Genomic DNA, 27,749 nt, shown 5'->3' on the forward strand with positions numbered 1-27,749 from the left:
CCAAGGTAAAGAGCCCCAGATGTTGTAGCCTAGCCTCATAAAAAAGGCGTTCCAGGCTCCTGATCATCTTGGCTGCCCTCTTCTGCACCTTCTCCAGTTCTACAATGTCCTTCTTAAGAGGAAGTGACCAGAACTGTACACAGTACTCCAAATATGGCAGCACCACAGATCTGTATCAGGGCATTATGCTATTAGCAGTTTTATTTCCAACCCCCTTCCTAATGATCCTTGGCATGGAATTGGCCTTCTCCACAGCTGCCGCGCACTGAGCCGACACGCTGCATGTAGTGAACCAAGTCCAGTGTAAGATACCATGTACTCAAGTGGGGGTGGGAGGGGGGGCTTGTTCTCTGGCTTCCGGTTGGCTTTGCCCAAGCAAGGCTCCCTGAGGCCAGAGAGCAGATCCCAAACTGTGCTGCGTAGGAGCAAAGAGAACTTGGGTGGTGGTCATCCCAGCTTGGGGAGACCTGCCCCACCGAAGCCTCTGAGAAACCCCTCCCCGGCTCTGTGCTTGGCGTCCCTTTGAGGGATGCCGGGAGGCTTCTGCATACATGCGAGCAGGAGAGCAGCTCCCTCATGACGTAGGTGTCGTAGATCTGCCGGCTCCTGCCCAGGCGGTCTTCCTCCGAGTCCAGCTTTTCGTATTCTTTGATCTGCAAGACACAACGCACAGCAAGCCTCAGGAGAGCTGGCTTCTGCTTTCCGCATCTCCCCACACCCCAGGGCCTGGAGAGCTGAACCTGCCCCAGCTGTGAGCTTGGGCTGGCCCCTTCCTGCCCCCCGCCGAATTCCTGGAACATGCGGGGGGGGGGGAGAATGGCAACCTCATCAGGGTGTTGTGAAGGAAAGGAATCAGCTCCTGGGCGCTAATGGCAAGGCGTTTTCTGCCGTGGTACCTGGGACGACTCCTCTTCCTCTTTACCTTCAGACAAAGCACTTGGGTTCCACCCAGCATGCTTACTTGGAGTCATTTCCTCCTAGATTGCTGCATTTCCCCCCCAGTAGCTGCCACTGCCCAGAAATATTTTGCTTTGCCGCCTTCTTCTTCCTCTTCAAGAAGCAGCCTGGCAAACCGTTCTGCTTCCTTCTAAACCTTGCACCCTGCATTCCTTCCAGCCCCACCAGCCGCTTGTGTTCCTCTCCCCTTGTGGGGCCAACAGTGCTGCAAAGATGTTGACCTGTAGAAATCTCGCCTTCCAAAACAGGTCAATCCCGTCTCCTAGTCTGCCACCCAATGCCCGTCTCCCACGGCTCTCCTAGAGAAGAGGCCCTCTCGGGTTTCCTCAGGTGAGGAGCACAGAGCCCATGCTGCCAGCATCCCAGCCAGGCCCCTCTAGCCAGAGCCCAGCACTCTCTTCTGCTCCCATCTGGCAGATCCGGAGCTATTCTGGGAACAGCCAGAGACACTCTCCCATCAGCTGGAGAGCAGGCAAGGGGCTCGCTCTGCTGGCAAACCGCAATCAGGCTCCTCAGCGGAACCGACTCCGCTCCAACCACTAATTCCTCTAATCAGTTACCATGGAAAAGAGACTTCTGCATTTGCAGCCGGGCCACAGCGGCCCTGACACCAGAGGGGGACTGGCCGCCAGGGGGTGGGGCGACTGCCCGAGTCCCCTTCAGGGCAGGCTGAGTGGCACGGATACCCCCCGCCCTGCCCCTGTTTACCGCTGGTCCTGCAGGAAGATAGGACACTCCAGGGGCACCTCTGATGCCTCGGTTCCAGTGTGCCGTGGCTAAGGAGACGAAGCCGCAGCTTCCACGAACCCAGAGCACCCCGCCCGCACAGGGAGGAGGCGGCCTGCTGCATCTCTGCCCGCGTCAGTCTGCACTGGCGTTGCCCCTTTCCAATCAGCCTCTGCAATTCTGCCTTGTCTCTGGACTGGAGCATGCAGTCACTCCACGAGGAGCCGCCCAAAGCCAAGGCCGGGCCAAGGGGACCCCCAGCCCCGCCCTGGACCCCCACAATGGGAGGAGAGCTGCTCTTGTGGTCGCCAGCATGACTGGTCCCCTTAGCTAAGCAGGGTCTGCCCTGGTTGCATCTGAATGGGAGACTAGAAGTGTGTGAGCACTGAAAGATATTCCCCTTAGTGGAGCCACTCTGGGAAGAGCATCTAGGTTTCAAATTCCCTCCCTGGCAGCATCTCCAAGATAGGGCTGAGAGAGATTCCTGCCTGCAACCTTGGAGAAGCTGCTGCCAGTCTGTGAAGACGAGCAAGATGGACCCAGGGTCTGACTTCCTATGTAATCCTCCCCAGACCCTCAGCTGCAGAGGTCACAACAGGCCAATGCCGAAGCCGTCCAGCCTCGGCGGGGACTCTGCCCGGACAGCCACCCGGTGCCTCCCTTCGCTCAGCCCTCCTCAAGAGGAAGAGGAGAGAGGGGCTCTCACACAGGGGTGCACAACTCAAAGAGCCCAGTGGGCCACAACCAACCGTGACTTGGTGGGTGGGGGCCGAGGTAAAGGTTCAGCACGTTAATGATTACATTAAAATTAATTATTAAACATAAAGGAGAGCAATTATTAATTAACCACAGCATGAGGAGAGAAGAGGAGGCTGCTAGCAACCTCTCCCCCTCGTCCACCTCAAAAGCTTAATTTTGAAAGGGGGCTGACCCCTGCCAGGGCCATGGGGCAAGGCAGCATTTTCCCACCTCGCCTCAGGCAACACAAAACTCTGGGCCCATCCCTGGGGCCAGCCAAAGAGTCCCTGTGGGCCGGATCCGGCCCCTGGGGCCTTATGCTGTGCAGGCCTGAGTCTCGCACCTGCTCCAGGAAGGGGGGCCCAGGCAGCGGTTCAGCCCCTCATGCAACGACTCCGCCCCCTGGCTCCTGCCCCTCGTGCCCCACTGACCGCTCCCCGGCTGCTCCAGCCCTCCGAGTCCAGCACTCCTCCCTGCCCGTGACCCGCTGGGCCACTCGGAGCGGTGGAAGTGGCCAGCTCAGCACCCGCCTCTCAAGACGCATTCTCCAGACCGAGCTAGTGAGCTTCCCGGGAGTGCCTGCCGGGATCCCTCGGGCCCTTCTGCGTCAGAGGCTGTGGGGGCCGCGGCCAGGAGAGTCTTCCGGGCACTACCTTCCGCTGGGGCTCTTGCCTGCCACACACACACACACTCCCTGCTCATCCTTCCCACACAGCACTGCCTGGCAAAGCATCTTCTCAAAGGCCCAAATTAGAAAGCATAGAAGTTGCCGAACAGCTAAAACACACACTTTTGACAGCTAGGGCTGAATCACTCCCAGTCAACGCTGGGTTGTGACTCACGCAGCAGCAAACGAGATTCCTCAAGTGTGGAGCCTGTTCCCCATCAGGGCATTCACCTGAGCAGATTTCCTCTCCCCTCCTTGAAACAGGCAAGGCAATCAAAGGTGATCAACGTAAAGTAAAGTGTGCTGTCCAGCTGGTGTCGAATCTTGGCGGCCACAGAGCCCAGTGGTTGTCTTTGGCAGAATACAGGAGGGGTTGACCATGGCCTCCTCCCATGCAGTATGAGATGATGCCTTTCAGCATCTTCCTAGATCGCTGCTGCTCGATAGAGGTGTTTCCCATATACCAGCGGGGATTCGAACCAGCAACCTCTGGCTTGATAATCAAGTCATTTCCCCACTGCACCATTAGGTGGCTAAAAGACGATCAAAGTCTCCCATAACTCCTTGAAGGCCTGGCACAATTATGCCTGCAGAACTTGTCAATTAGTGAACATTAATGTTAATCAACTTTTTAGAACTGGGAAACTATAGAGGTGTCCCTGCGGAATAATTTTTTTGCAATTATTTTTGATATGAGTGCATATCAACAAAACTGCAAGTGGCAAGTACCGCCTTAGGAGAGAGAAGAGATAATGCCTCTTCCACCACGAGCAGCCTTGGAAAAGCATTGCCTTTATATATAATACTATATTATATAGATTATAGAGAGAGGAGAGCTGGTCTTGTGGTCGCAAGCATGACTTGTCCCCTTAGCTAAGCAGGGTCCATCCTGGTTGCATATGAATGGGAGACTTGATGTGTGAGCACTGGAAGAGATTCCCCTTAATGGAGCTACTCTGGGAAGAGCATCTAGGTTCCAAGTTCCCTCCCTGGCAGCATCTCCAAGAGAGAGCTGAGAGAGATTCCTGCCTGTACCCTTAGAGAAGCCGCTGCCAGTCTGGGTGGACAATACTGAGCTAGATGCATCAAGGGCCTGACTCGGTATATGGCAGCTTCCTATGTTTTCTTTAGAAGGGTTTTTCTCCTAAAATGAAAATGGATGCAGACTTAATCTGAGGGGAATTCTGGGACATGGAAATGAAACCACCACCCAGCAGACACTGGGAGCAGGATTGCCACTACAGGGGCAAACACAAATCTCTCTCTCTCTCTCTCTCTCTCTCTCTCTCTCTCTCTCTCTCTCTCTCTCTCTCTCTCTCTCACACACACACACACACACACACAGACGAAAGTTCCCAGTTCAGAGCTATCTATCAACCCAGCCTTAGGTTAAAAAGCTAGAAGTACTAAAATTCCATGCACAAACACACAATGAGGGGGAAAAGGAAAAAATCCCACTTTGAGAAATATTTGTAACGGGTAAAAGAGAAAAGCAGACTGTCTTGATCATTTAAGCTGTACACTGACTTGGGAGTAACTCTGTGGGCCTTAATTCTGGACACGGACACACACAAGTTGGCTGCCATCGCTGTCAATATTTCCACCCTTTCTGACCTTTATTCTAAGCTAAGCAAAGCTAATTGCGTTGCCTTTTCTTCCTGGGATTATTGTGGTTGTAGAAGCAACACTGAAAACCTCTGTGGTCGGCAGTGAACCTGCCCTGAGCCCACCAACATGGCTTTAAGTGTTTCAGAGAGCAAGAGAAGCCTTTTTCTGTTCACTTTCTCCACATCTTGCATAGTGTTAAAAGTCTCTATTATGAACCTTCCTTGGTTGATTGTTTCCTAAACTAAAAAGCCCCAAACCACATTCATCCTTTTCTCCTCCATCCCAAATTTGAGCGGCACGGTAGAAACTTCTCTTACCTCTTCATAAAACTTCAGTTGTGGAATCCCTTCGTCAACATCACACAGACAAAAGTCTTTGAACAGCAAAAACCCTAATAAATACATAAGAAAAGTCACGTTAAGCAAGTAGATGTGAAGTTTTCGGTACCAGGAAGCGGGGGGGTGGGGGGGAGAGCCAAAGTATTTCTGTTTGCAAATGCTTGTGTTGCCTAGGTTATAAAGCAAACTTTCCACAGACACCAAGGGTTGCGAAGCATTCGCATATATCTGATTCGTAAAGTGACCTGCAACATTTTCTACATGTGTGGCTTTTTTTCATGCACCCTGCCTGTTTAAAATTTGACAGATTTTCATCAAACTAAAATTAAATCAAAAATAAAACAGAATTTAAGAACACAAGAACAGCCCTGCAGGATCAGGCCCAAGGAGGCCAATCTAGTCCAGTCCAACAGATGCTTCTGAGAAGCCCACAGGCCAGAAGTGAGGGCGCACCATCTCTCCTGCTGTGGCTCCTCCCCTGCAACTGGGATTCAGAGGCATCGTGCCTCTGAGGCTGGAGGTGGCCCACAGCAGCCACCAGACTAGTAGCCATTGATATGCCTTTCCTCCATGAATTTGTCTAAGCCCCTTTTCAAGCCATCCAAGCTAGTGGCCATCACCATATCCCACGGCAGAAAATTAACACCTTAAAACCATTTAATACAACCATTCTGGTTAAAAAGCTGGGGCAAATAAATGCCTCTTTAGGGACTTTTCAAAAGCTGCCAGAGATGGGGAGGCTCTTATTTCAGCAGGGAGCGCATTCCAGAGCCTTGGGGCGGCCACAGAGAAATCCCTGGCCTGAGCAATATCTTACTTAACATACCTAAGCCTGTCATGCCCGAGGCCGCATTCAAGCCACCATTCCACAAAAGGGATTCCTCAGAGTCTGCCACAGCCACGGATGCCACGCACATCAGGCCTGAGACCATGCCAGGATGGCGGCCAGTGTTTTGCTCACCGCTCAGATCCAAAGCAATCCATCCAGGTATATCTCCCCTTAACGTGGTGGTTCTCTTTATTTAGCAGGGGGAGAGTAACTGGCCCTATCCTGGAAGGGGCTTTTCTTTCCCACCCACCCCCCAAAAACCAAAGCAGTAGCCATAAGAATTCTAGGTGCAGAACAAGAGAGCAAGTTAATGTCTAGCGTTGCGGTCCCCAAACAGGGATCCTCCAGATGTCGCTGAACTACAACTCCCAGCATCCCCAGTTACAATTCACTGGGGCAGGGGATGCTGGGGGTTGTAGTTGAGCAACATCTGGAGGGACCCTGGTTGGGAACCACTGGCCTAGTGGAAGGCCCACATGGCAGTGAGAAGCCTTACAAAACCAGACCCAAGATGGCGCCTCTTTCCAGAGCGCTGCTCAGTCGTGCAGGACACGGCCAGGGCAGGAGCAGAAAAAGGCAGCACCGAGGACCAGGGACATTCTCCCATGGAGCCATCGGGGGATGTTTTGATATACTTCTGGTTCAGGCAGCAAAGCGGCAAATTTGTTTCTGCAAAAGACAATTCCCTGCAAGTCCCGCTGAAAGACCAGTGGTGAAGAATGCAGATCCAAAGCAAACATATACATCTGAGAGAGTTTGTTAATGGGCACGGAATTATTCCAGACGTCACCAGCTAATCCCCTTGGGAAGCAGCGAGAGACGGTTTACCCAAGAGAAGCCGCAGCTGGGGGCTTCTGCCCTCAGCTGAGCATTGCCCCCTTACCGGCTTACCAGTATTGAGAATTACTCCATTACCAGTTTACCAGTAAAAGAGATTGATGAGTGCCTCTCCTTATTCACCAGCAACTGGTGCTGGGATGCTCGTGAAATCAAATTAAGACAATAAAACTGCACTGAAAAATCCATTTGAAATCCATTTAAAACAACAACAACAAACCACCTCCCAGGAGGGGAGGGGTCCAGCAATCTTTTCAGAGCACCTGGAGAAGAACAAAGTCTGTTTTAAAGGCAAGGGCGGGAGAGAGGTAGAGAGCTGGTCTTGTCATAGCAAGCATGAACTGTCCCCTTTGCTAAACAGGGCCTGCCCTGGTTTGCATTTGAATGGGAGACCACATCTGGGAGCACTGTAAGATATTCCGCTTAGGGGATGGGGCCACATCTCAGTAGAAGAGCACCTGCCTGCTTGCATGCAGAAGGTTCCAAGTTCCCTGCCTGGCAGCATCTCCAGATAGGGCTGAGAGAAACTCCGGCCTGCAACCCTGGAGAAGCCGCTGCCAGTCTAGGTAGTCAATTCTAAGCTAGATGGACCAACGGTCCGACTCGGTATGAGGCAGTATCCAATGCTCCCTGTGCTATGATAAATGTATCCCCTTCGCAGCAAGCGCTGCTGGGCGTTTCCCTACCCAAAATCCAATGGCATAACAACTCACTCTCTCCAACATTTTGTCTTGAGATGACATTAAACAGTTGGTGAAGGTTTCATCTGCACATCATCAGCAAATATGGTAACAATCCCAAAGCAGGCTGACTCACACACTGGGGTGGTGGCAGATCTTCCTTGCCAACTACAAATCCGAGAAAACCTCCACCAGCCTAACTGCACGCCGGAATTCAAGACGCACCCCCTAAACCTGGAAAACGCCAAGAATACAATATTATTAGTGCTGTGAAGTAGAGAAAGGCATAAAACCTTCCGAGATAGCTGGCATTTGCTGACAGGTTTATGGACAGCCCTGGTTTTATTTGCATAAGAAGTACAAATATTTGCAGGGAGACGGCTGTAATTTCCTCTCCGGGTCTTATCCAGGTAAGTACATTCAGTTTCCCAGGGAGGCGTTGCAAGTGCTAACACAGGGGCTATAAAAGTGGGCTTTTATCGCTTGTTTACTTAGATGCTTTCTCTGCATTATTGCATGAATATATGCAAGCTCCCTCCCTGGAGTTCAATTTGCTTTCTCCTCATAAGAAACCTTGCAGTCCGGAGTTTGGTCCACCACGCCTTTATTGCTGCCCCATTCGACTGAAAGGACCCTTCTCTGGGCCAAAGCAGATGCCATGACCGAGTTCTCCAACTGGAATCGGAAGGGCGGTATAGAAATTGAATAAATAATAAATAATAATAATAATTCCTAAACAGTGTGTGTGTGTGTAGTGGTTAGAGTGTTGGATGAGGACTGGGGAGACCCAGGTTCAAATCCCTGTTCAGTTGTGGGTGAAAACTCACTGGGTGGGTCTGGGCCGGTCATTTATCTCTCTCAGCCTAACCTACCTCACAAGGTTGTTGTGAGGATAAAGAAAACACCATGTACTCTACTCCAGGCTCCTTGGAGGAAGAAATACACATATTTGCCGGGAGACGGCGGTAATTTGCCCTCCGAGTCTTATCCAGGTAGGTACATTCAGTTTCCCAGGGAGGCACTGCAAGTGTTAACACTGGGGTTATAAAAGTGGGCTTTTATCACATGCTTACTTAGATGCTTTCTCCGCATTATTGCATGAATACATGCAAGCTCCCTGGAATTCAGTTTGCTTTCTCCTCATAATATATCCGCACGGATATAAATGTAAACATAAGCAATAAAACACTTTGTTTTGTCAAACGGGGGGTGGGTGGGGGGGGCATGGGAGGATGGAGTTGGGTCAAGGATGTGGCATGAAGGAAGCAGGCTAGCTCTTTGCCCCTGTGGCACAGTCTGGGCGGGGAGCTGCTCTTGCAGCAACGAGCAGGAATTGTCCCCTTTGCTAAGCAGGGTCCACCTTGGTTTGCATTTTGATGGGCATCTACATGGGTGAGCACAGTGACATCTTCCCCTCCAGGAACGGGGCCGCTCTGGGAAGAGGACCTGTATATGTGCCTGCAGAAGGCTCCAAGTTCCCTCCCTGGCAGCATCTCCAAGAGAGGGCTGAGAGAGACTCCTGCCTGCAACCTGGGACCCAGCTACATTTCATCATCGTGGCTTTCCATGGACCCATCTCTGCAAAGGGCCTACCGGAGACGTTGCCACGAACCACCAAAAAGCAGGGACCAGCTTATCTTAAGTGTAAGCAACATTCAGTTGTTTAAAAAATAATAATCTGTTTGCAAACAATTCTGGGGGCACAGAAACATTTTGGGAGGGCAGACTCACCCTAGCCACACACCGCCCCCAGCTACAGGTTTAGCCCCCCGGCAGCGGAACCCGCTGAGGCCTGGAGTGTGCCTGCTCCCCGGTCCCTAGCAGATTCCCTGCTCCCTCAAGAAGGGGCCCGTGGAACACACCAGGCCCAGAAAAGCCCCACCTGGCCCCTCCCACCTGTCTGCTGCAATGGCCCCCCCACCCCACCCCACACTCTCCAGTGCCGGCCACACCCAAAGGAGGTTGGTCAGCCTGGGCTGCTCTGATGAAGGAGTGATCGATCCGCTGTTGCAATTTGGCTCTTTCAAGGCTGCTGTGTTCGTATTTGGTAAAGGTCAAGGTCAAGTGTGCCGTGAAGTCAGTTTCGACTCCTGGCGCCCACAGAGCCCTGTGGTTCTCTTTGGTAGAATACAGGAGGGGTTGACCATTGCCTCCTCCCGCACAGTATGAGACGATGCCTTTCAGCACCTTCCTGTATCGCTGCTGCCCGATATAATACCAGCGGGGATTCAAACTGGCAACCTTCTGCTCGTTAGTCCAGCATTTCCCCGCTGCGCCACTTAAGGTGAGTATTTTGTAGCGGTCTAAGACGATGCAGTCTTGCATTGGCTGCATCTGTGAGCTGCCTTGTAAGAACACCAAGAATGAGAAATATCCCCTTACGGTGTGCTGATGTGTGTGAGAGCCTGCCTGGGCCACCTGGCGGGCAGAAGCAAGGGCAGAGCCCAGGGCTCCTCCTGAGGCAGACGCTGAGCCACCTCCCGCGTCTGAGTCACCACTGCAAGCTCGCCGGGTATTTTAGTCTTCTGAAAATCACAAGCAATCAGGAAACAAACCACGCTTGGCCTCCCAAGTCTTTGTCTCTCTCGCATCTGCCGGCTGGATTCTGCAGCGGCCTGTATTGTCTCACTGTGGAGCACCCTCAGCCTCCATCCAAGAATAAACCGCCGCACCAGAAGATCACCCCGAGGAGGAAGGACGCCAGCTTCTCATGGGCGTTCCCTTAAAATCTCACACTGGAGCTGGCCGGCCTGCGAAAGCGCCGGCTACTTGGGCCGACGGACGGGAGGCAGGCGCCAGTGATGCAGCTACTGATGCTCAAAAGGGGAAGAGAGGCTGTGATGGATGGAGGGGCAATGAAAGAAAATGGGGGGGGAGCATCCTCCGGCAGATCTCCAGACCTCAGAGGAGGAGGAGGAGGGAGACCACGATGCAGCCCAGGAAAAACGAGCAGTGGAAAGCAAGCCACCAGCGCTGTGCAACCTCTGGGTCAGCCTTCGCAGCTCATCTTCTTGCTGAATGAGTGTAGCCCTACGCTCACGTGTTATCGCAAGGAAAGGAAAGAGAAACCAGTGTTGGGGAGAACCCAGCCGGCGCCTGGACAGCCCCGCACGGCCAGTTGCAGGCAGTGGTCGCTATTATTTATCTGCTGGGCTAGCTATCGTTGGGGAACACGAAAAGGTCCTCACGCGGGATTGGGATCTGAAGAGCCAGGGTTTAAAAAAATAAAGCAAACCATGTTAGCTGCCAACGTCACGTTTGCAAGAGCCTCGGGAATCCGTCTTGGGGTAGCAAGCATGAATGGGCCACCCCCCTCTGCTAAGCAGAGCCGGCACTGGTTTGCATTTGGATGGGCGGCAACCTGTGAGCACTGCAAGCGAGCCATTTTGGAAGGGTGACATAGACATTGAATGATAGATAGATAGATAGATAGATAGATAGATAGATAGATAGATAGATACAAACACAGGAAGCTGCCATATATACTGAGTCAGACCCTTGGTCCATCTAGCTCAGTATTGTCTACACAGACTGGCAGCGGCGTCTCCAAGGCTGCAGAGGCAGGAATCTCTCTCAGCCCAGTCTTGGAGATGCTGCCAGGGAGGGGACTTGGAGCCTAGATGCTCTTCCCAGAGCAGCTCCATCCCCTCAGGGGAAGATCTGACTGTGCTCACATGTAGGCTCCCATTCCCCTTAGGGGATGGAGCCATAGCTTCATCCTGTGTTTTCATGGCTCGATGCCCTGCTTTTGAGCCTTTCCGCTTGCGGCTTCCTGCCTGCACCCTTGATGGCCCGTCTCCGCTGCTCCCCGCCCAAGCCCTTCCCAATCTGCCGATCTTTGCCCTTTGCCAGCACAAGCGCCGCACCTAGAGAGGATCCAACCACAGGCCACATCTGCCCTCCAAATCAAAGGGTTAGGAGGTCTCCAAGAAGACGCACCGTACACACAGACCTCTCCCGAAGAACCGTTCCATTATTTAAGCAACAAGGAGCTCAGGCTTTTGCTATAAATAAGGGCTGAGATCAAATATTTATAAAGAAAACACACACACACGCCGCAGAGCACTGCTGCAGATGCTGTGATGTTCTGGAAGACACAACAGGGGAGGCTCTGAGGAGGCAGGTGGACCGGCCTTGTGCAACAGGAGAGGCGCTCACCTCTGGCCCTCTTGCTGCTGTTGGACTACAATGCCCAGCATCCCCGACAACTGGCCACTGTGGCTGGGGATGATGGGAGCTGCAGTCCAACAACCGCTGGAGGGCCAAAGTTGAGCCGCCCACGCAGGCCAGATCTGGGTCACCACTGGCCAAGGGCATCGGCTGGCTGCCAGCAGACGTGGCCACATCTTCCATGAAGTCAAGACCGTTCCAGCAGGACTTCCATGAAGTCCAGACCCCCTCACCACTGCCTTTGCTTTTGAAGCATTGCTGCTTTGCTTGCTTCCTCTTTTAACTTCCTTAAACAAATGAGGAATTCACAGAAGCTTGGAAAACCACGAGGGGCTGCAGGAACAGCTCCTCAACGGTCAAAACACGGTGCAGAGGAGGAGCCCCTCGCTTCCAAGGAGACCTCCTTGGCCCACTGCGAATCGGAGACTCGTGCACACCAGATAGATGGAGAATACTTGGCATTTATACGGCACTTCAGAGTATTCAAAGAGCCCTGGGCGTGTGCCGGTCCTGTTATGCCTCGTTCTGCAATGGAGATAAGGAGGAGAGAGGAAGTGGGGGTGAGCCGGGAAGTTACCGACTCAACTCTTGTCTCGGTCCTGACCTCCCTGACCCCAGGCAGGATTTGAATCCAGAGGAGCTTTCAGACTCACCACTGTTCACCCTCCTAACTGCTCGTCTGTGGCCCTCGGCCACCCACAAAACTCATTCAGCTGCAACGACACTCCACCAAGGACCAAAGAGTCATCTTAAAGACCCGGCTCAAATCTGAAGAACCCCCTTTTAATTATCACAGGGCATGCTATCCCCTAGGATGGCCTGCATTTGTTGACAAATGCAGTTTGTCAGTTACTCCTGGTAGCTGAGCAAAGAGGCACCTTTCAAAGCAGTGACTCTCTTATATTTAGCAGGAGGAGAGCAACCAGCCCTATCCAGCCCCAGCACAGCATCCCTCCAGTGGTGTCTTCCTTATGTTTCCTTTAAATTGTAAGCCTTTTGGGGGGACAGGGAACCACCTTTGTTTGTGTGTGTATATGTTTGTTTGTTTGTATGTAGACTGCTCGGAGCATTTTTTTTGTTGAAAAGCGATATATAGATATTTGTAATAATATTTGTCATAGTAGTTTTGTCTCCTTTAAAAATGAGAACGTCAGCATTCAGAAAGCTCCAGACGGCTGCTTTCAAGTCAGCACACCCACAATGTAAACTATTTTAATGACGGCTTCATAATTTCCAGGAACTCTAGACGCCTTGATAGATCCGTCCATGGCAGCTGAAAACACAACCTTGTTGACTTTTTTGCAAGCAGCGGGAGTCTGAAAGAGCCAAACTGCCACAATCCCATCAGGCTATTGGAACCAGAATAGATGTGGCAAAGATCAGTTTATCCTCAGCCCCTCCTTGTGAGCGTGCGCGCGCGCACACACACACACACACCACGATCAGCGCATGCAAAAATCTAAGCAACAATTGGATGCATCATCATAAAAACCCATTGTGTTTAAAGAACTGGCTTTGCAAGCACACACAAACATGACGCCTCACTCTGCCAATGTCTGCTCGGGTGTTATTTGCAAGATCAAGTAAAGTGTGCCATCGAGTCGGTGTTGACTCCTGGCGACCTCAGAGCCCTGTGGTTGTCTTTGGTAGAATACAGGAGGGGTTGACCATGGCCATCTCCCACGCAGGATGAGATGATGATTCAGAGACGAAAGTTTGGGCGGTACATAAATGTGATGAATGAATGAATGAATGAATGGTGCCTTTCAGCATCTTCCTATATCGCTGCTGCCCGATAGAGGTGTTTCCCACAGTCTGGGGAAAAGATACCAGCGGGGATTCGAACCAGCAACTTCTGACTTGCTAATCAGGTCATTTCGCTACTGCGTCGCCCTAAATTTCCCAAGTAGAGACACCACAAGAGACTGGGCACATGGTTTGAATGCATCCAAACTGCATATGAATATATGATGAATCTTTATATACCGCTTTTCAACCCAAGTTCCCAAAGTGGTTTACATAGATAGATAGATAGATAGATAGATAGATAGATAGATAGATAGATAGACAGATATATAGCTCCCTGTCCCCAAAGGGCTCACAATCTAAAAAGAAACATAAGATAGACACCAGCAACAGCCACTGGAGGGATGTTGTGCTGGGGTTGGATAGGGCCAGTTGCTCTCCCCCTGCTCAGTAAAGAGAACCACCTCTTTAAAAAGGTGCCTCTTCGCTCAGCTAGCGGGATGCATGGATGGCACCCCTGTGCCAGGCCTGGCTGCACAGCCCGTAGCCCACCAAACTGAACACAGCCTCCCTCCTGTCACCACCACACACAGGAGCCGGCCTGTGGTTTCACAAACCTCCTGGTTTTGCTCCTTTCCCGAGACTGCCATTACTGGAGAAGGGGGATGTTAAGGAGCAGGCAGGCCCCAATCCTAGTGGGCACACAGCGGAGGGAGCAATCGCCTTGCAAAGAGGAGACCCGCTCCAAATTGGGAAGGGCCGACGAAGCCCGACCAGCTCCCCTTCCACAGCTCACACCTCGAGGGAGGCTGCACATTTGCGGCAGGAGATCAGGCTGACAAGGCACCCTCCCTGGCTTGATCTAAAGAACGTGGTGCAAACCCAACAAGAAGCAGATTAATCCCCCAGAAATCCAGTCCCTGGAGAGGTGCCAGATCAGCAGGGATCTGCCAGCAGGAACAGAAGCCCGTAGGAGGGCACCGCTGAATCAGCAGGCGGAAACGCTTCCACTGGGGAAGGCGCAGCCAATGGAAAGGTCAGCTTCTATTTCATTTCCTTGGACGTCTTCCTCAAACACTCATTTATTTATGCCTCCCTCCGGGACGAAGAGGCACCTCCTCCACTGAATCATCGTCATCAAACTACCCTTTCAGGTAGGTTGTCCAGAATAAGCCATTTGCCAGGGCCCCCTCAGTACTGTTCTGGAGAAAGCAGGTTCCCAAAGGCAAGGTCTCCAAACCCAACATGGCGGCACACCGACGCCAAGGACTAACTCCCCAAGGCTGCACATCGAGTCGGTGTCGACTCATGGCGAGCACAGAGCCCTGTGGTTGTCTTTGGTAGTATACAGGAGGGGTTTCCCATGGCCACCTCCCACGCCGTATGAGCTGATGCCTTTCGGCACCTTCCTGTATCGTTGCTGCCCGATAGAGGTGTTTCCCATAGTCTGGCAAACACACCAGCAGGGATTCGAACCCGCAACCTCTGGCATTTCCCGCTGTGCCATTAGGTGGCTTGGTCTTGTGGTAGCAAGTATGATGAATTTACTCCTTTGCTGAGCAGGGTCTGCCCTGGTTGCATTTGACCCAACACACAGAAGCCCGGCCCAAAAAGGGCAGTTTGAGATCCGGGGGGGGGGGGAGGGAAGACCTCAGGGGACACACACACCCTGCAATGGTGGTAAGTCTGCCATTATTTTTCAGGGGAGGGGTTAGGGTTAGTTTCCCCTCCCCTCTGAGCCCGGCCCGAACCAGTTCAGACTCGAGCCGGACCGGGCCTGGCTCTAGTAAGCACAGAACCGGACCATACTCAGTTCGGTTCGAGTCCGGTTCTACTCAAACCAAACCCGATTTTCCAGTTCTGTGCACAACCCTACCACACTGGTGCTTCCTAGCCAAGCACAGACTTAAGCCTGTGTCAGCCCACTCCAATGCTCCTTCCACTGCCCCACCTTGGCCGGCTTACAGGAAGCCTCGATTAGAAAGACCAAGCACTTCATGCTGATTTGGTGAACAGTAACAGCAAGGCCATTCCTGCCCAGTGCTTCAAAGGCAACTCCCCTTGCGGGGGCTGCCTGGTTTTAGATCGCTATGAAATCCCTGCTTGCTGTGTAGGCCCTGTGCTTCAGTCGTAGAGATAAGAACAGGCAGGAGTGGGGGGACCCTAGAAGCCCCCATCATCCGGCTCACCCTGAAACAAACAGGATGCAGAAAAGAGCAAAACGAGTCAAAGGTAGTTCATTGACTCCAGGCAGGACGCGGATGACACTTCCCCCAGCGGAGCCCGGCCTCCTCCAGAGGAAGCAGCTCGTGCTGGACAAAAGGAGCAGCCGCTTAATGGCCGATAAAAATAGGGTTTCGGATAAATACACTATCCGCCGGCTGCCTAAACAGCCTCCCGCTTCTGGTGTTATTTAGCCAGGGATTCTCCTCCCAGGCAAGGAGAGAAGACCCATTTGGGGACAGCATTAAGGGCGGCAGGAGGGGAAGCAAACAGGGCCCCAATTCACTAGGAAGCTCTCCTGCGCCTGCCCCAGCTCCCTTTCACTTCAGTGAGGTTCTCACAGAGGAATTCCCCCATATTAATTAGCATGGCAGGGAGGGGTCCGTTTGGATTCTCCAACCCCAAAAGGTCTTGGACCGGCCAAGCATTGCTAGATCGACCGAGGGTCTGATCGGCAGAAGGCAGCTTCCTACGTGCCCAAGGAGCCTCTGATCCCTTCACTGGGGAGACTGCAAAGGGGCCTGTCTTCTGGCGCGCCCCCTTGAGCAGGTCCGGTGGGCGGATGCACAGCCAGGGCGACATGCATTCCGGATCGGGCTTACAAGAATCCACCGTGCTCCGTTTCTCCCTCTTCAAAGCCACTTCAGCTTGAAGGCACTCAATTGACTTTTGGCTCCCAAAGGCAAAGCGAACGGCTTGGGAACAGATTCCACCAGACAAAAGGCGGTGAAGATGCAAGGTCAACCAGGACGACCGGAGCGCGGCTCCCCAGGCTGGCCGAGGCCTCTTCTGGGCTGCCGAAGCTTGAACGGCTTTCTATTCAGCGCCTGTGTGGAGGGCGGGGTGGAGGGGGGCCCAGTGCTAGGCAACAATGCATTGATTATTCAGGAGAGATGCGTCGGGGAGACCGACACACCGGCAAGGGTTTCGCGTCGCCAAGGCGCTGTGGGCTTGTCCTTCCAAGCAACACGTTTGGCACTCAAACAAGCCAGTGTGGAGTGAAAATGTTTGGTGGAGCCATTCCTGCTGGGGGCGAGGGAGGGGGGGGGACAGAAATACTCATGACAACGCTCTGCGTACCAAACACAATCTGCTCTGCCGAAGTTGCCAGGTACGCTCCAAACAACAATACCAGAAACGGTGGCAAGACGCTATCACCATTTAAAGCCTGGACACTGAGCACACTGAAGAGGAGAGAGACCAAGAGGGAATATTCTGAACCCCTCGGCCTGGAAACCCCCTCGGCCAACGTTTCGGGGCCATCTCTTTACTTAAACTGGACTCAGGAGGATAGATCTACACGGCACACTTCTGTCAGTTCTAGACTTGTCTGACTGCCCTGGCTTCCACCCACAAGCCCTGGGAACTGGGGGAGCTGAGCATTGTTTGATACCTTGCTTTTCTGTTCGGAAACGACACATGGCCATCCAGGAACCAAGAGGCTGGTCATTCTGACTCTCTGAGACCAGGGAAGAGATCAAAACTCATTATAATAAAGCAGTCTGGATAACAATGCAGCAATTAGGAGCTAGAACAGATCAGGCAGGAATAAATCCTGCCAGGCTAATCATCTCTCTTTTGTGATCAGGTCACTAGCTTAGGGGATGCTGTCAATGTCATTTACCTTGATTTCAGCAGTCTCCCCTCCTCCCCCCCATCGTATTTTGGTTCACCAATTGGCTAAATCAGGCCTGCTCAAATTAGGGCCCCCCCCAGTTGTTTCTGGACTACAACTCTCATGATCCCCAGCCACAGAGGCCAATAGCCAGAGATTATGGGAGTTGTAGGCCAACATCTGCAGGAAGACCGAAGTTGAGCAGCTCTGGGCTAAATGAAGGCTAGATGGTCATACGGCTGGTTCTCTACAGAAATGACTGCTATGCTCATTTAAGTTGTTGGTGGTGTCAAGATGCCCTCAAGTCCCCCAACTCCCAAGGCACGAAGGTTCGGAAAAGGAAGCGAGAGAGAAATACCAGCAATCTCATTTAGACAGTTGCGGCTTTGGTCTCCACGCCACAGCCGCATTCGGGCACCAGCTGGCCTGCTTGAGGAACTACACACCTAGGAGCAACTTGGAGTGCTTTCCAGAAGGCCAGATGTTCTGACAACCACGAGCAGAAAGAGGTCTCGAGAAAGAACCTGGAGGTGAAGGATATTAGCCCTACAACCTACTGGAAAGCGAGAGCCACAGTCCATCTTGGCCTGCTTGTATCCCTCCCTCCAAAACATCCGGCCAGACGTTGTTCAAAGAGCAAGTGCTGGACGAGAGAGGACACCTCTACACACACACACACACACACACACACACACACACACACACCCTGCGATGTGCCAGTTCTCCCTCCCTTGACAGAGCACCTGCAGTCACAATATCTCACACTGCTGAGCTTGTGTTAAACTCTCACTTGATGTAAAACGGAACCATCCCTCACAGCCTTCTGACACCACCCTGTGCTCATTTATGCCACTGCTTTCTAAACTGTATGCGGGGGAGAACAACGAAGCCATCACATCTTGAACAACCAAGCCATCACACTGGACACATCCAGTACTCTGAGCTGGGAGTGGGGATCCAAGAAGCTCTTCTTCCCCACCATCTCCAAAACACACACACACACACACACACACACACACACACACTCTCTCAAACACCTTTTGAAGAGCCATGCTGTTTGCCTCCAATTTTCATTCAGGGGGAAAAAACCACTGCACCCCAGGCAGCAACAGCTAAGGATTCATTCGTCTATGCCGCGCAGTTCTATCAACAATGCCAAGGGAATCAACACAACTTTTGACGGTGGCGATTTGAGTCACACAACTCACCAATCTTCTGACTGAAAATCTTGTCAAAGGTTAATTCCCCTCTTTCCTCCAAGTACTTCTGCATCACGCTGCGGATACTGAAAGAGAAATAATTGCAAAGAGATTACTCCTCGCTGCCTCTTGCTCAACACAAATGGGAAGGGAGGCAATCTACAGTCAGGGAGCGAGAGACCCATGCACGTGCACAGCCCAAGGCAAAACGACAGCTCCACACCCCTGCAAGGCCCCTCCATCGTCACCCTGGTAGATGCTCGGTCCGGGTTTGCAAGGGGAGCAGAGGCTCTCTCTTGGAGTTCAGTTTTGGTGCGTGCGTGCAGGTAGAAGAGAACACCTTTGTTATGAACCCCGCCGCCTACGGAGATACTCTTGGCGGTCCTTCTGCAGTTGCCACCAACTCTTCTGGTGGCTAGTCAGGGAGGGGCCTTCTCTGTTGCCGCCCCAAGGCTTTGGGATGTGTTCCCTGCCAAAATAAAGGCCTCCCTACCTCTGGCAGCTTTTACAAAGACTCCCAAGACACACGTGTTCACCCAAGCTTTTAAGGAGATTTTTTATGGGAATTTGTTTTATGAATGTTTTTAACTGCTGTTTTAATTGCATTGGTTGTAAACCACCCAAATATACATGGAATTGTTTTGTGACATCCCAGCACCACCAAGAAGCAGGATTCAAGTTGGAGGGAACAAATTCAATTCTCAGTGGCGGGTGTTGCCAAGGACCGGGGGCTGGGGTGGGGTGGGGGCTAGATCTCCACCCCCCAGTAATGCACCCCTTTCCTTCCTGGGCAGGGTTCGAAGGCGCAGGAAAGAGCATTTCGGTCTGCCTAGCGGCTGGCAGGGAGAGCCCCGAGGAGCCCTGGGGATGCCGCTGGGGGTTCCTTGGAAGAAACGTGGGTGGGAACGAAATGATGGTCTCCATGTCCCTCAGATATGTGATGTGAGCAGCTGCCGTTCACAGCCAAGGCAGAAGCAAAGGGCTGTACTGGAAGGTTTCGGCTGCATGGCCGGAGTAAGAAGTGGCCTCAGACCAGGGTGCTTTCCAGACTAGACCCTACAACAGGGTCAGGATGTCTCTCGGAAGTGGGCTTCCACACTTCCTGCGTCATGCCACCGCATTCCCTACGCGGACAGCAGGGTGCCGTTCACACTGCCAATGCCTTGTCTCGAATTTAATTGCTGTGATATAGAGCTAGGACCTCGTCTATATGGCGTACAGAATTTGCTGGTTTTTTCGGGTAGTTTGTTTCCGCGAGATGGCTCCCCCTGCTGCTTACGTTCCAAATGCGACTTGCCTGAACGGAGGCGTTTTGCTGCTGTTGAGCAGCGAGTCTGGAAAGCACCCAGGTCAGACCCCTGGTCCATCCAGCTCTGTCCTGTCTCCCACCAGGGCTGCACCACTTCGGCCCACTGGCTGTCTTTGGACTACAGCTCCCATCATTCCCAGGCACAGTGGTCTGTCGTCAGGGACTGTGGAATCTGTAGCCCAGTATCTGCAGGAGGGCTGAAGTGCTGCAGCCCTGGTCCACCCTGACTGGCAGCAGTTCTTTGGGGTTCCTGATAGGTCTTTCCCAGGCCTAGTGGGAGATGCTGCCAGGGACTGAACCTTCTGCGTGCCACCCAGGGCTCTGCATGCACAAACTCCTCTCTGCCCGGCTTACTCAGCCTCTCCCGTGTGTCCCGACGCTAACTGCGGAGAGAATGCCTTGCCTTGCACCGGCAGCATGGCTCATCTCGGCCGTGCGTCATTTATGTGCACTGAGCATGTGTGCTCAGAAAACGCCCCGCCATCCCTCCCTCCCTCCCTCCCCCCCATTCGCAGGACGGACTTTTTGAGTCCTCCCGTTTTCCCAATTACAAGACGCAACTGCAGATTATCACCAGCTTGGGAAGGCTTGATCTCCCGCCTCCCGCAGAAGCCAGCAGGAGAGCCAGGGCGGCCTGGAATCGGGCTCTGCCATCTTCTGCGATGGCGGCGTGACTCGGAGACCGAGGGGACTCCGAAGCCAAGACGCGGAGAGGAGCTTCTCCCTCCTGGGGACGCGGCCTCACCGCCTGCTCGCGCGGAGAACCGTCACCGCTCGCTCTGCACCCTGCTCCATCCTAGCTGTGCAATTATGTGCCTGGTTAGTCATCCGTGTAGGTAGTTTGCAGATCAGCTCCACCAAGGCTGGGGGGTGGGGGGTGGGGGGCACCGCTGAGGAAAAGGAGTCGAAAGCACCAGGGCAGACCTGCCAAGGAGGGGGGCAGGGCATTCGGGTGCCCCGGAAAGACCTTCCCTACAGAACCCGGTTTTCCTCCTCAGCCCTGTGAGGCAAGGACCAGCCAGGGTCCGAGGCCCCACGGGAGAGAACTCAAACCCCGCTGCTCTCCGGATCGCACCCCAAAAGGTCTGCCTGGAACGAGGAGTCGTGGGCGCGCTCCCGATATTGGGCCGTGTGTTGCTCGTCTGGCAGCCCCCGCTGGGGAGAACAAGCCCGCCTGGCCTAGATTCCATCCCCAGCCTCGGAACACGTGAGGAGGGGAAACCCTCTCACCCAGCTGCAGCTTGACAGCCAAGCATGATCCCCGCCTCCAACCCGGCTTGTATCGAACCCACGGTCAAGTATTGGGAGCACGCACAGCTCCTGAGCCTCCATCCCCAAGCGTGAGCCACTGCAGACTCTCTGCCCTTCTGCTCAACGCAGCACTGGGGCTCTCCCCACGCCTTGCTGCAGCACACCCGGGTTGGGTACCGCAGGCCTCGAGGGAGGGCAGTGCATGGCTCCACCCAGCCTGGCAAGCAAGCTACTGGCCCTCGGCCACTTCCACCCACTGGTTTGCCTAGGCACCCCTGAACTAGCCATTCACAGCACACCAAGATCCAGGCGGGAAGAAGAACCAGCTCTTCTCCTCCTCGCAAAAGAAGCTGAGCTGCAACTCACTTGGAGGACCTCCCGACTCGCCACAGGTAACCAGGCGAGCAACTGCCTCCACTGCTGGTCCCATCCCCTTGGTGAGACCCGCTCCCAGGTGTGTGAGAAGTCGGACTGAGTTGCCAGTCAACTAAGCCAGATAACCACACAACGGAAGAGATCGAAAGGCCGCCCAACCCTGACTGGCAGCGGCTTCGAAACTCCCCAAGGTACCAGGCAGGAGTTTCTCCCAGCCCTACCTGGGAGATGCTGGCAGGTATTGAAGCATGCAGATGCTCTTCCACTGAAGAACGGATCCCCGGTTCCCTCCCTGGCAGCATCTCCAGGTAGGGCTGGGAAAGACTCCTGCCGTGAACTTTGGAGAGTTGCTGCTAGTCAGAGCAGGCAATCCTGAGCTGGAGAGACCAAGGGTCTGACTCAGTAGAAGGCAGCTTCCTCTGTTCCTAACTGCAATGCAAAGACCCTCAACACCAACCTCCACGGCTCCAGCCACCTTGGCCAATAAAGAAGCTGTCATCCTCCTGCAAGAGAGAGACCCGGCTCGCCGGTCTGCCCATTATCGAGCTCACCATCCAGCCATGCCCGCCTGAAACGGGCAGGGCCCCCTCCCGCCGCCTGCTCCCTGGCCACACGGAGGACCCCTCCTGCCTCAGGGAGAGGTGGCTGGCAACAGGTGCTGAGGCTTCCGCCGGCCGACAAGCCAACGTGACTGGCAATATTTCTCCGCCAGAGATAATGTCAGCGGAACGCCGCCTTGCCGCAAGACATCGGGCACCTGCTCCAGATAAACAGCTGCCAAATTTACAGCACCCTCCGTGTCGACGGAAAGCCAGGCGCGAAACGTCTTCTGGGCAGCAAAATCCAGGCCCTGTTTCCCAAGAGAGGCGATTGCCACCTCCCCTCAAGAGCCAGTGGGGCGTTTGGGATGGAGCCGGGCTTCTGCAGCTGGGGTTCCCCAGATGTTATTGAGACTACAACCCCGTGGCAGGACATGATGGGCGTTGTAGTCCAGCAACAACTGGGAACTCAAGCTTGAGAGGCCCTGGGATAGAGCAAGAGGCTCGAACCAAGGAGACCCAAGTTCAAATCCCGCTTTGGTCACGAGTCCCATTGACCCCAGCCCAGTTGCTTTCTCTCTTCCTAACGTACTTCGCAGGGTTGTGAGTCATTAAATGGGTGAACACCTCTGATCTTTGCTGCTTTGGAACTCTGATCATAAGACAGAAACATAGGAAGCTGCCTTGTACTGAGTCAGACCATTGGTCTATCTAGCTCAGTATTGTCTGCACAGACTGGCAGCAGCTTCTCCAAGCTTGCAGGCAAGAATCTCTCTCTTGGAGATGCTGCCAGGGAAGGAATCTGGAACCTAGATGCTCTTCCCAGAGCAGCTCCATCCCCTGAGGGGAATATCTTACAGCACTCACACATGTAGTCTCCCATTCAAATGCAACCAGGGCCGACTCTGCTTAGCAATTCTTCATTTTTGACACTGTCTCTGCAGGTTTGGGGACACCTGAGCCCCCCGCTATTCCCCAGGGCAAGGGTTAATTACCCCCTGCAATCTAATTAGCAGAGCCCACAGTCACTGCTTTTAAGCCCAGGAACAGCCCAGCCTGCCTGCATCGCAAAGTCTGTTTAGTTTTCACTGTGGACGTCTGAGCAAGAGAGTCATGTCTAAATGCATCCTGGGTTTCGTGGGATAGGGGCAGCGGAGGGGAGGGGTGAAAGCCGTGCAGGTGTGTGGCATGCCCCTAGTCGCTCCACAGTGGCTCAAGAGGAAACCTTCCTGAAGTGCAAGAATGCTCATGTTTCCCCGCCGTTCCCCACTGCTGCGTTTACAGGCCAGGCCAGACCCCGGTTCTGACCACAACACCTGGAGGACGGACTCCTTCCTCCACTCGTGCCAGCGTCCTCTGAATGCTGCTGATCCACTACGTTTCCCACCAGCAATTGCCATTCTGCTCTGAATGTCAGAGAAGAGACTCAGAAAACCCTTCTGGCGGTCCGAGGACACTTTCCCCCCTTGCTACCCATTTTATCCAACAACAAGGAGAATAAAAACAGTGCCCCCCTCACTAGCTCAGGCCCCAGTCGAAATTGCCCGGTAGCTGATCCAGATTGCACTCTTTGCCCTGGCAGAAACGCAGGGGTGTTTTTCTCCCCCTGCCCAGATCTCAGTCTAGGATTATTGCATCAGCACAGTTCTCGTTCTCTCTCTCTCTCTCTCTCTGAGCAGGCAAGCTCTGTATCCCTCCAACAATCTTGCCAGCCGGCAGTGTTGGCATTCTGCTCATGCAGCAGCCGAGGCTCAGCCTGTCTAGGATTTGAGAAATACCTGTGCCCGCTAAGGGAGCCGCTAACTGGTCAATTCAGTCTCCCGTGCTAACAGCATGGAAGGACTTCAACCAACACATCCACCAACAGCCAAGTGGAGAAGGCACACACTCCAGGGCCCACAAAAAGCCATGTGCAGTTTTTCTGGCGCAATTCCTACACTGCCCACCCCAGAAAAAAAAGATTTCCCATCTCTAGCTACATCCCAGAGCTGGTCGTGTGGTAGCAAGCATGGCTTGTCCTCTTAGCTACTCAGGGTCTGCCCTGGCTGCATATGAATGGGAGACTAGAAGTGTGAGCACTGGAAGAGATTCCCCTCAGTCAGGGAATGGAGCCACTCTGGGAAGAGCATCTAGGTTTCAAGTTCCCTCCCGGGGAGCATCTCCAAGATAGGGCTGAGAGAGACTCCTGAGTGCAACCTTAGAGAAGCCGCTGCCAGTCTGTGCAGACAATACTGAGCTTGATAGACCAATGGTCTGACTCAGTAGATGGCAGCTTCCTATGTTCCTAGGTATGTATATGTTTAACACAGGAGCACAAAATCCATTCATCACGACAATACATGACATTTGACCCTCTCCAAAAAGAAAAGAGAAAGAGAAAGAGAGGACGACCAACAGCAAAGTGGATGGACTCGATGACGACAGCAATGTATGCACCACTGAGAGACTTCAAAGGCCAAGTTGAAAACAGATCATCCTGGAGAAAATCTATCTATGTGGTCGCTTCAAGTCAACACCAACTTGACAGCACTTAATCAATCAATCAAACAAACAAACGAATTTAAAATACGGGTGTATCTTAAAATTTCCTAAAAAGGAAACAGCCTTTTCACCTTTTCTGCACCCACCCATCATCGCAGAAAAACACAGGGGGAACTAAATAGGATGTTAATCAGAGAATGCAGAATGGTGAGGACCTGAGAGGTCTCCGGGAAGGGAAGGCATCTGTGACTGAAGCACAAGTCTTGCTGGTTTAGCACCCTGGCTAAAGATATAGCCAAGGAGACACCCCAGGAAAAAAATATGGAATTCCCCACAGAGGGTAAGATGTCCTTCTAATGCTTCCTCCTTGCAGTTTAACCGGAAAAGGTTCGGCTCCTGTCTGTAGTTCACACTTCCTTCTTTAAAAAATAATAATATTTTTTTATTTTGGTATCTTCACTGGGAGAAACGCTGCAATCCTAATGCCCCAGGAAGAGAAGTCTCCACGGAGCTGGCTTTGCCCCCAAACAGCTGGAGAGGCTGCGGACGGGGCCGCAGGGAACGGAGAACCAAGACGCCCAAGGGCCAGAGGACCACAGAAGTGGCCGCACACTTAGCAACCACGTGGCAGAAGCCTGGCCTATCAAGATGGCGGGCGCGTAGGGCTCTGCCCTGGCGGGGTTTGGGCCATCTGAGGCACGCCAAGGCAGGCTTCCTTTCCCCCGCAGTGCTCTCAGAATGGCCTAGGGTTGCGTCTTCCACAGCCACCCCATGGTTCTTTGGATGTACGAACAGCGGGCAGGGAAGAGTTTTCGATGGGCATCCTTTGAGAAGCAGAAGCCAAGAGGGACAGAGGGCCATGCAGACGGCACAGGGGCAGGAACAGATCGGTTCTTATTGGGAGAGGCTGGGGTGTGAGCAGAGGGATGGGCATCTCCCAGGAGGAAAGCCAAGCATGAGTTACCCCAGGCCTGCGGCCCTCCTGCCGATGCTGGCCTACAACTCCCATAACCCCGGGCTCTTGGCCACTGTGGCTGGGGATTATGGGAGTTGGAGTCCAAAAACAGCTGGGGGGGTGGGGTAAAGTTGAACAGGCCTGACTTACCCCCTTTGCTAAACAGGGCCCACCCTGGTTTGCATTTGGATGGGAGGCTACATGTGAACACTGTAAGATGTCCCCCTTAGGGGATGGAGCCGCCACTCAGACTGGAAGAGCAGAAGGTCCCAAGTTCCCTCCCTGGCAGCATCTCCCAGAGAGGGCTGAGAGAGATTCCTGCCTGCAACCTTGGAGTAGCTGCTGCCAGCTTGTGAAGACAATACTAAGCTAGATGGACCGAGGGTCTGACTCAGTATACGGCAGCTTTGCATGTTCCTGTGCCCACCACCCCTGTGCTAGCAGGTAGCTCACGCTCAATGGGAATTATCATTATTATTTTTGTTTACACAGTTAGGTGCTATTGACTGGTTTGTTTTATCCAGACATTGAGTCCTTCCCAAGGACCTGGGATGCCAGAATTTTATTATCAATGTTGCTGCTGTTGTTATATTAATTATTAATTATTAATTATTATTATTATTATTATTTAATAATGGGAATGAGGGGCAATGGGGAGACTGGACAGAACCCTACAAAGAGAGGAATGGAAAGGACCGTCGGAGCAGAGCAAGGAACCAGACCACCACAGGGTGACCCACCGTGGGGCAAGGCGGGAGGAGGTGTGGACGCACACAGGGAGGGAGGCACTGCCTCAACAATGCTGGTCGCAGGCCGTGGGGAGGAGGGAGATGCAAATCCCCACTGGAGGAATTTATAAATATTTGGAAGGGAGAGTCGCAACTGTTTGTACTGACTTTGGGGGCAGGAAGAGAGCTGGGGGGGGGGAGAGGAGGAGGAGAGGCTGCAGCTTTGGAAACCTGCTTGAAGGAGCAGAGCTGCGTCTTCACAACTCCTTCGGCCCACACGCTGGGCTAGCAAGAGAGCAGCGTCCGACATGCCTGGTGCCCTTGGTCGTGGTGGCGGCGTTTGCTTATCTGTGCCTGCCTTCGGAGGACCCCGGAGCCACTGCGCGACTGGACCCAGATGCTGACTGGGGCGTAATCCAGAGAATGATGATTTGTTTATCATATTTTTATAGCGCCTGATATGTATATCTCGAATGATCATAACAGGGCAAAGGAGGGCACAATTGATCTCCCAGCGATCCAGCAGAGCCACACGAGCACTTAAGAGGGACGGGGGGGTCCCCTAAGCGCTCGCCAGCCACATACAGCTTAAAGACAAGATGGGGTTGGGGGGGGGGGGGACTGCAAAGACCCCATCTGGCCGTATGCAGCTGGCAGGGCAGACCCTTTGCTGGGGGGTGGTGTGGGTCTGCATTTCTCTCTTGTGGGCCAATACAGCGACCCACAATGTTATGTGGGGGTGCCCCAAAGAGACCATCTGCCCTGGGTGGATTTCGTCAGGAGGAAAGAGTCGGGGGGGGCTCATAATTGGACGGGGGGTGGAGGAAGGAGCCATTCCTGCCTGGCCCAGGTGTGAGAGGGGTTCGCAGAGTGGGGTCCGCCCGGGGTGCTTCTGGGCGGCCCTCCCTCCCTCCCGGTTCAGGGGCCAGGTCCTCCTGCGGGCGCACCCTGCGCCCTCCCGCGCCCTTCCTCACCTGGGCTCGGGGAGGGCGATCTTCTTGCTGGCCCGGGCCGCCGGGGAACTCTTGCTCTTCTCCATGGCCATGAGGTAGCTCACGTCGGCCAGCACCGCCTCCAGGTCCGCCATCTTGGCCCCCTCCTCCAGGCCGCGGCTCTCCCCCGCTTGGCCGGACTCTCCTCGCGCCCTCCGGCCTGGGCCCGACTGGCTTGGCGGGGCCCCCTTCGGCCGCCTCGGGGCCTCTGTCTCCTTCTCTCGACGGGGGGCTTTGGGCTTGGCCTTGGCCGTGGCCTCTCCTTGGCCCCGTGGCCTCTGGCCTCACTCCGGCCTGGGTGGACCAGCCGGGGCCTGACCTAGGCCGGACTCCGCCGGACTCTGGCTTGGCCTAGCTGGACCGCCTGGCGTCACCTCGGCCCGACTGCCCTCACAAAACCTGAGGCAGGGAAATTGGGGAGGGGGCGCCTGCTCATTCACAGACACACACACACACACAACACACACACACACACAGCCTCAACTGAGGGAGCCTGTCCGTCCTTCCTTGCTTCCCCGCAATAGAGCCAAAAGGCCCTTCTCCTCCGGGACCCTCTCCCTGTCCCGGGAGTAGGACTCCCCCTCCCCACACAACCTGCACCCCCTCCCACAGTCTGGACCCTATAAATGGCACACACACACACACACACACACACACACACACACACACCTTCCTCTCCTTCTGACCCCCCCCCCCTTCTAGGTGCCGGCCCCCTTCCCCCCACAGAAAGGCTTCTCCTCCCCCTTGCAAAGTCTTAACGAAGTGGCCCCTGCCTCGCCTCCAGCC

General features: G+C 53.8%; 1 protein-coding gene across 3 annotated transcripts in view; it reads right to left on the bottom strand.

The window, feature by feature from the left end:
- The window catches only part of GRK3 (G protein-coupled receptor kinase 3), a 53,173-nt gene extending 25,542 nt beyond the window's left edge, over positions 1-27,631 (bottom strand). The window contains exons 1-5 of one of the 3 annotated variants that reach the window (XM_053279753.1): positions 26,946-27,631; positions 18,343-18,419; positions 16,913-16,978; positions 5,014-5,087; positions 552-653 (exon numbers count right to left, since the gene is read on the bottom strand). In XM_053279753.1, the coding sequence (XP_053135728.1) occupies positions 552-653; positions 5,014-5,087; positions 16,913-16,978; positions 18,343-18,419; positions 26,946-27,058 (432 nt within the window). In that variant the 5' untranslated portion in view covers positions 27,059-27,631. Of the gene's footprint in view, positions 1-551; positions 654-5,013; positions 5,088-7,516; positions 7,592-16,912; positions 16,979-18,342; positions 18,420-26,945 lie in introns of those variants that run through there. The other 2 variants (XM_053279754.1, XM_053279755.1) reach the window with 2 other exon arrangements.
- Between the last annotated feature and the right edge of the window lie 118 nt (positions 27,632-27,749).

This window comes from Hemicordylus capensis, chromosome 15 (genome assembly GCF_027244095.1).
Source record: "Hemicordylus capensis ecotype Gifberg chromosome 15, rHemCap1.1.pri, whole genome shotgun sequence".
Taxonomy (NCBI): domain Eukaryota; kingdom Metazoa; phylum Chordata; class Lepidosauria; order Squamata; family Cordylidae; genus Hemicordylus; species Hemicordylus capensis.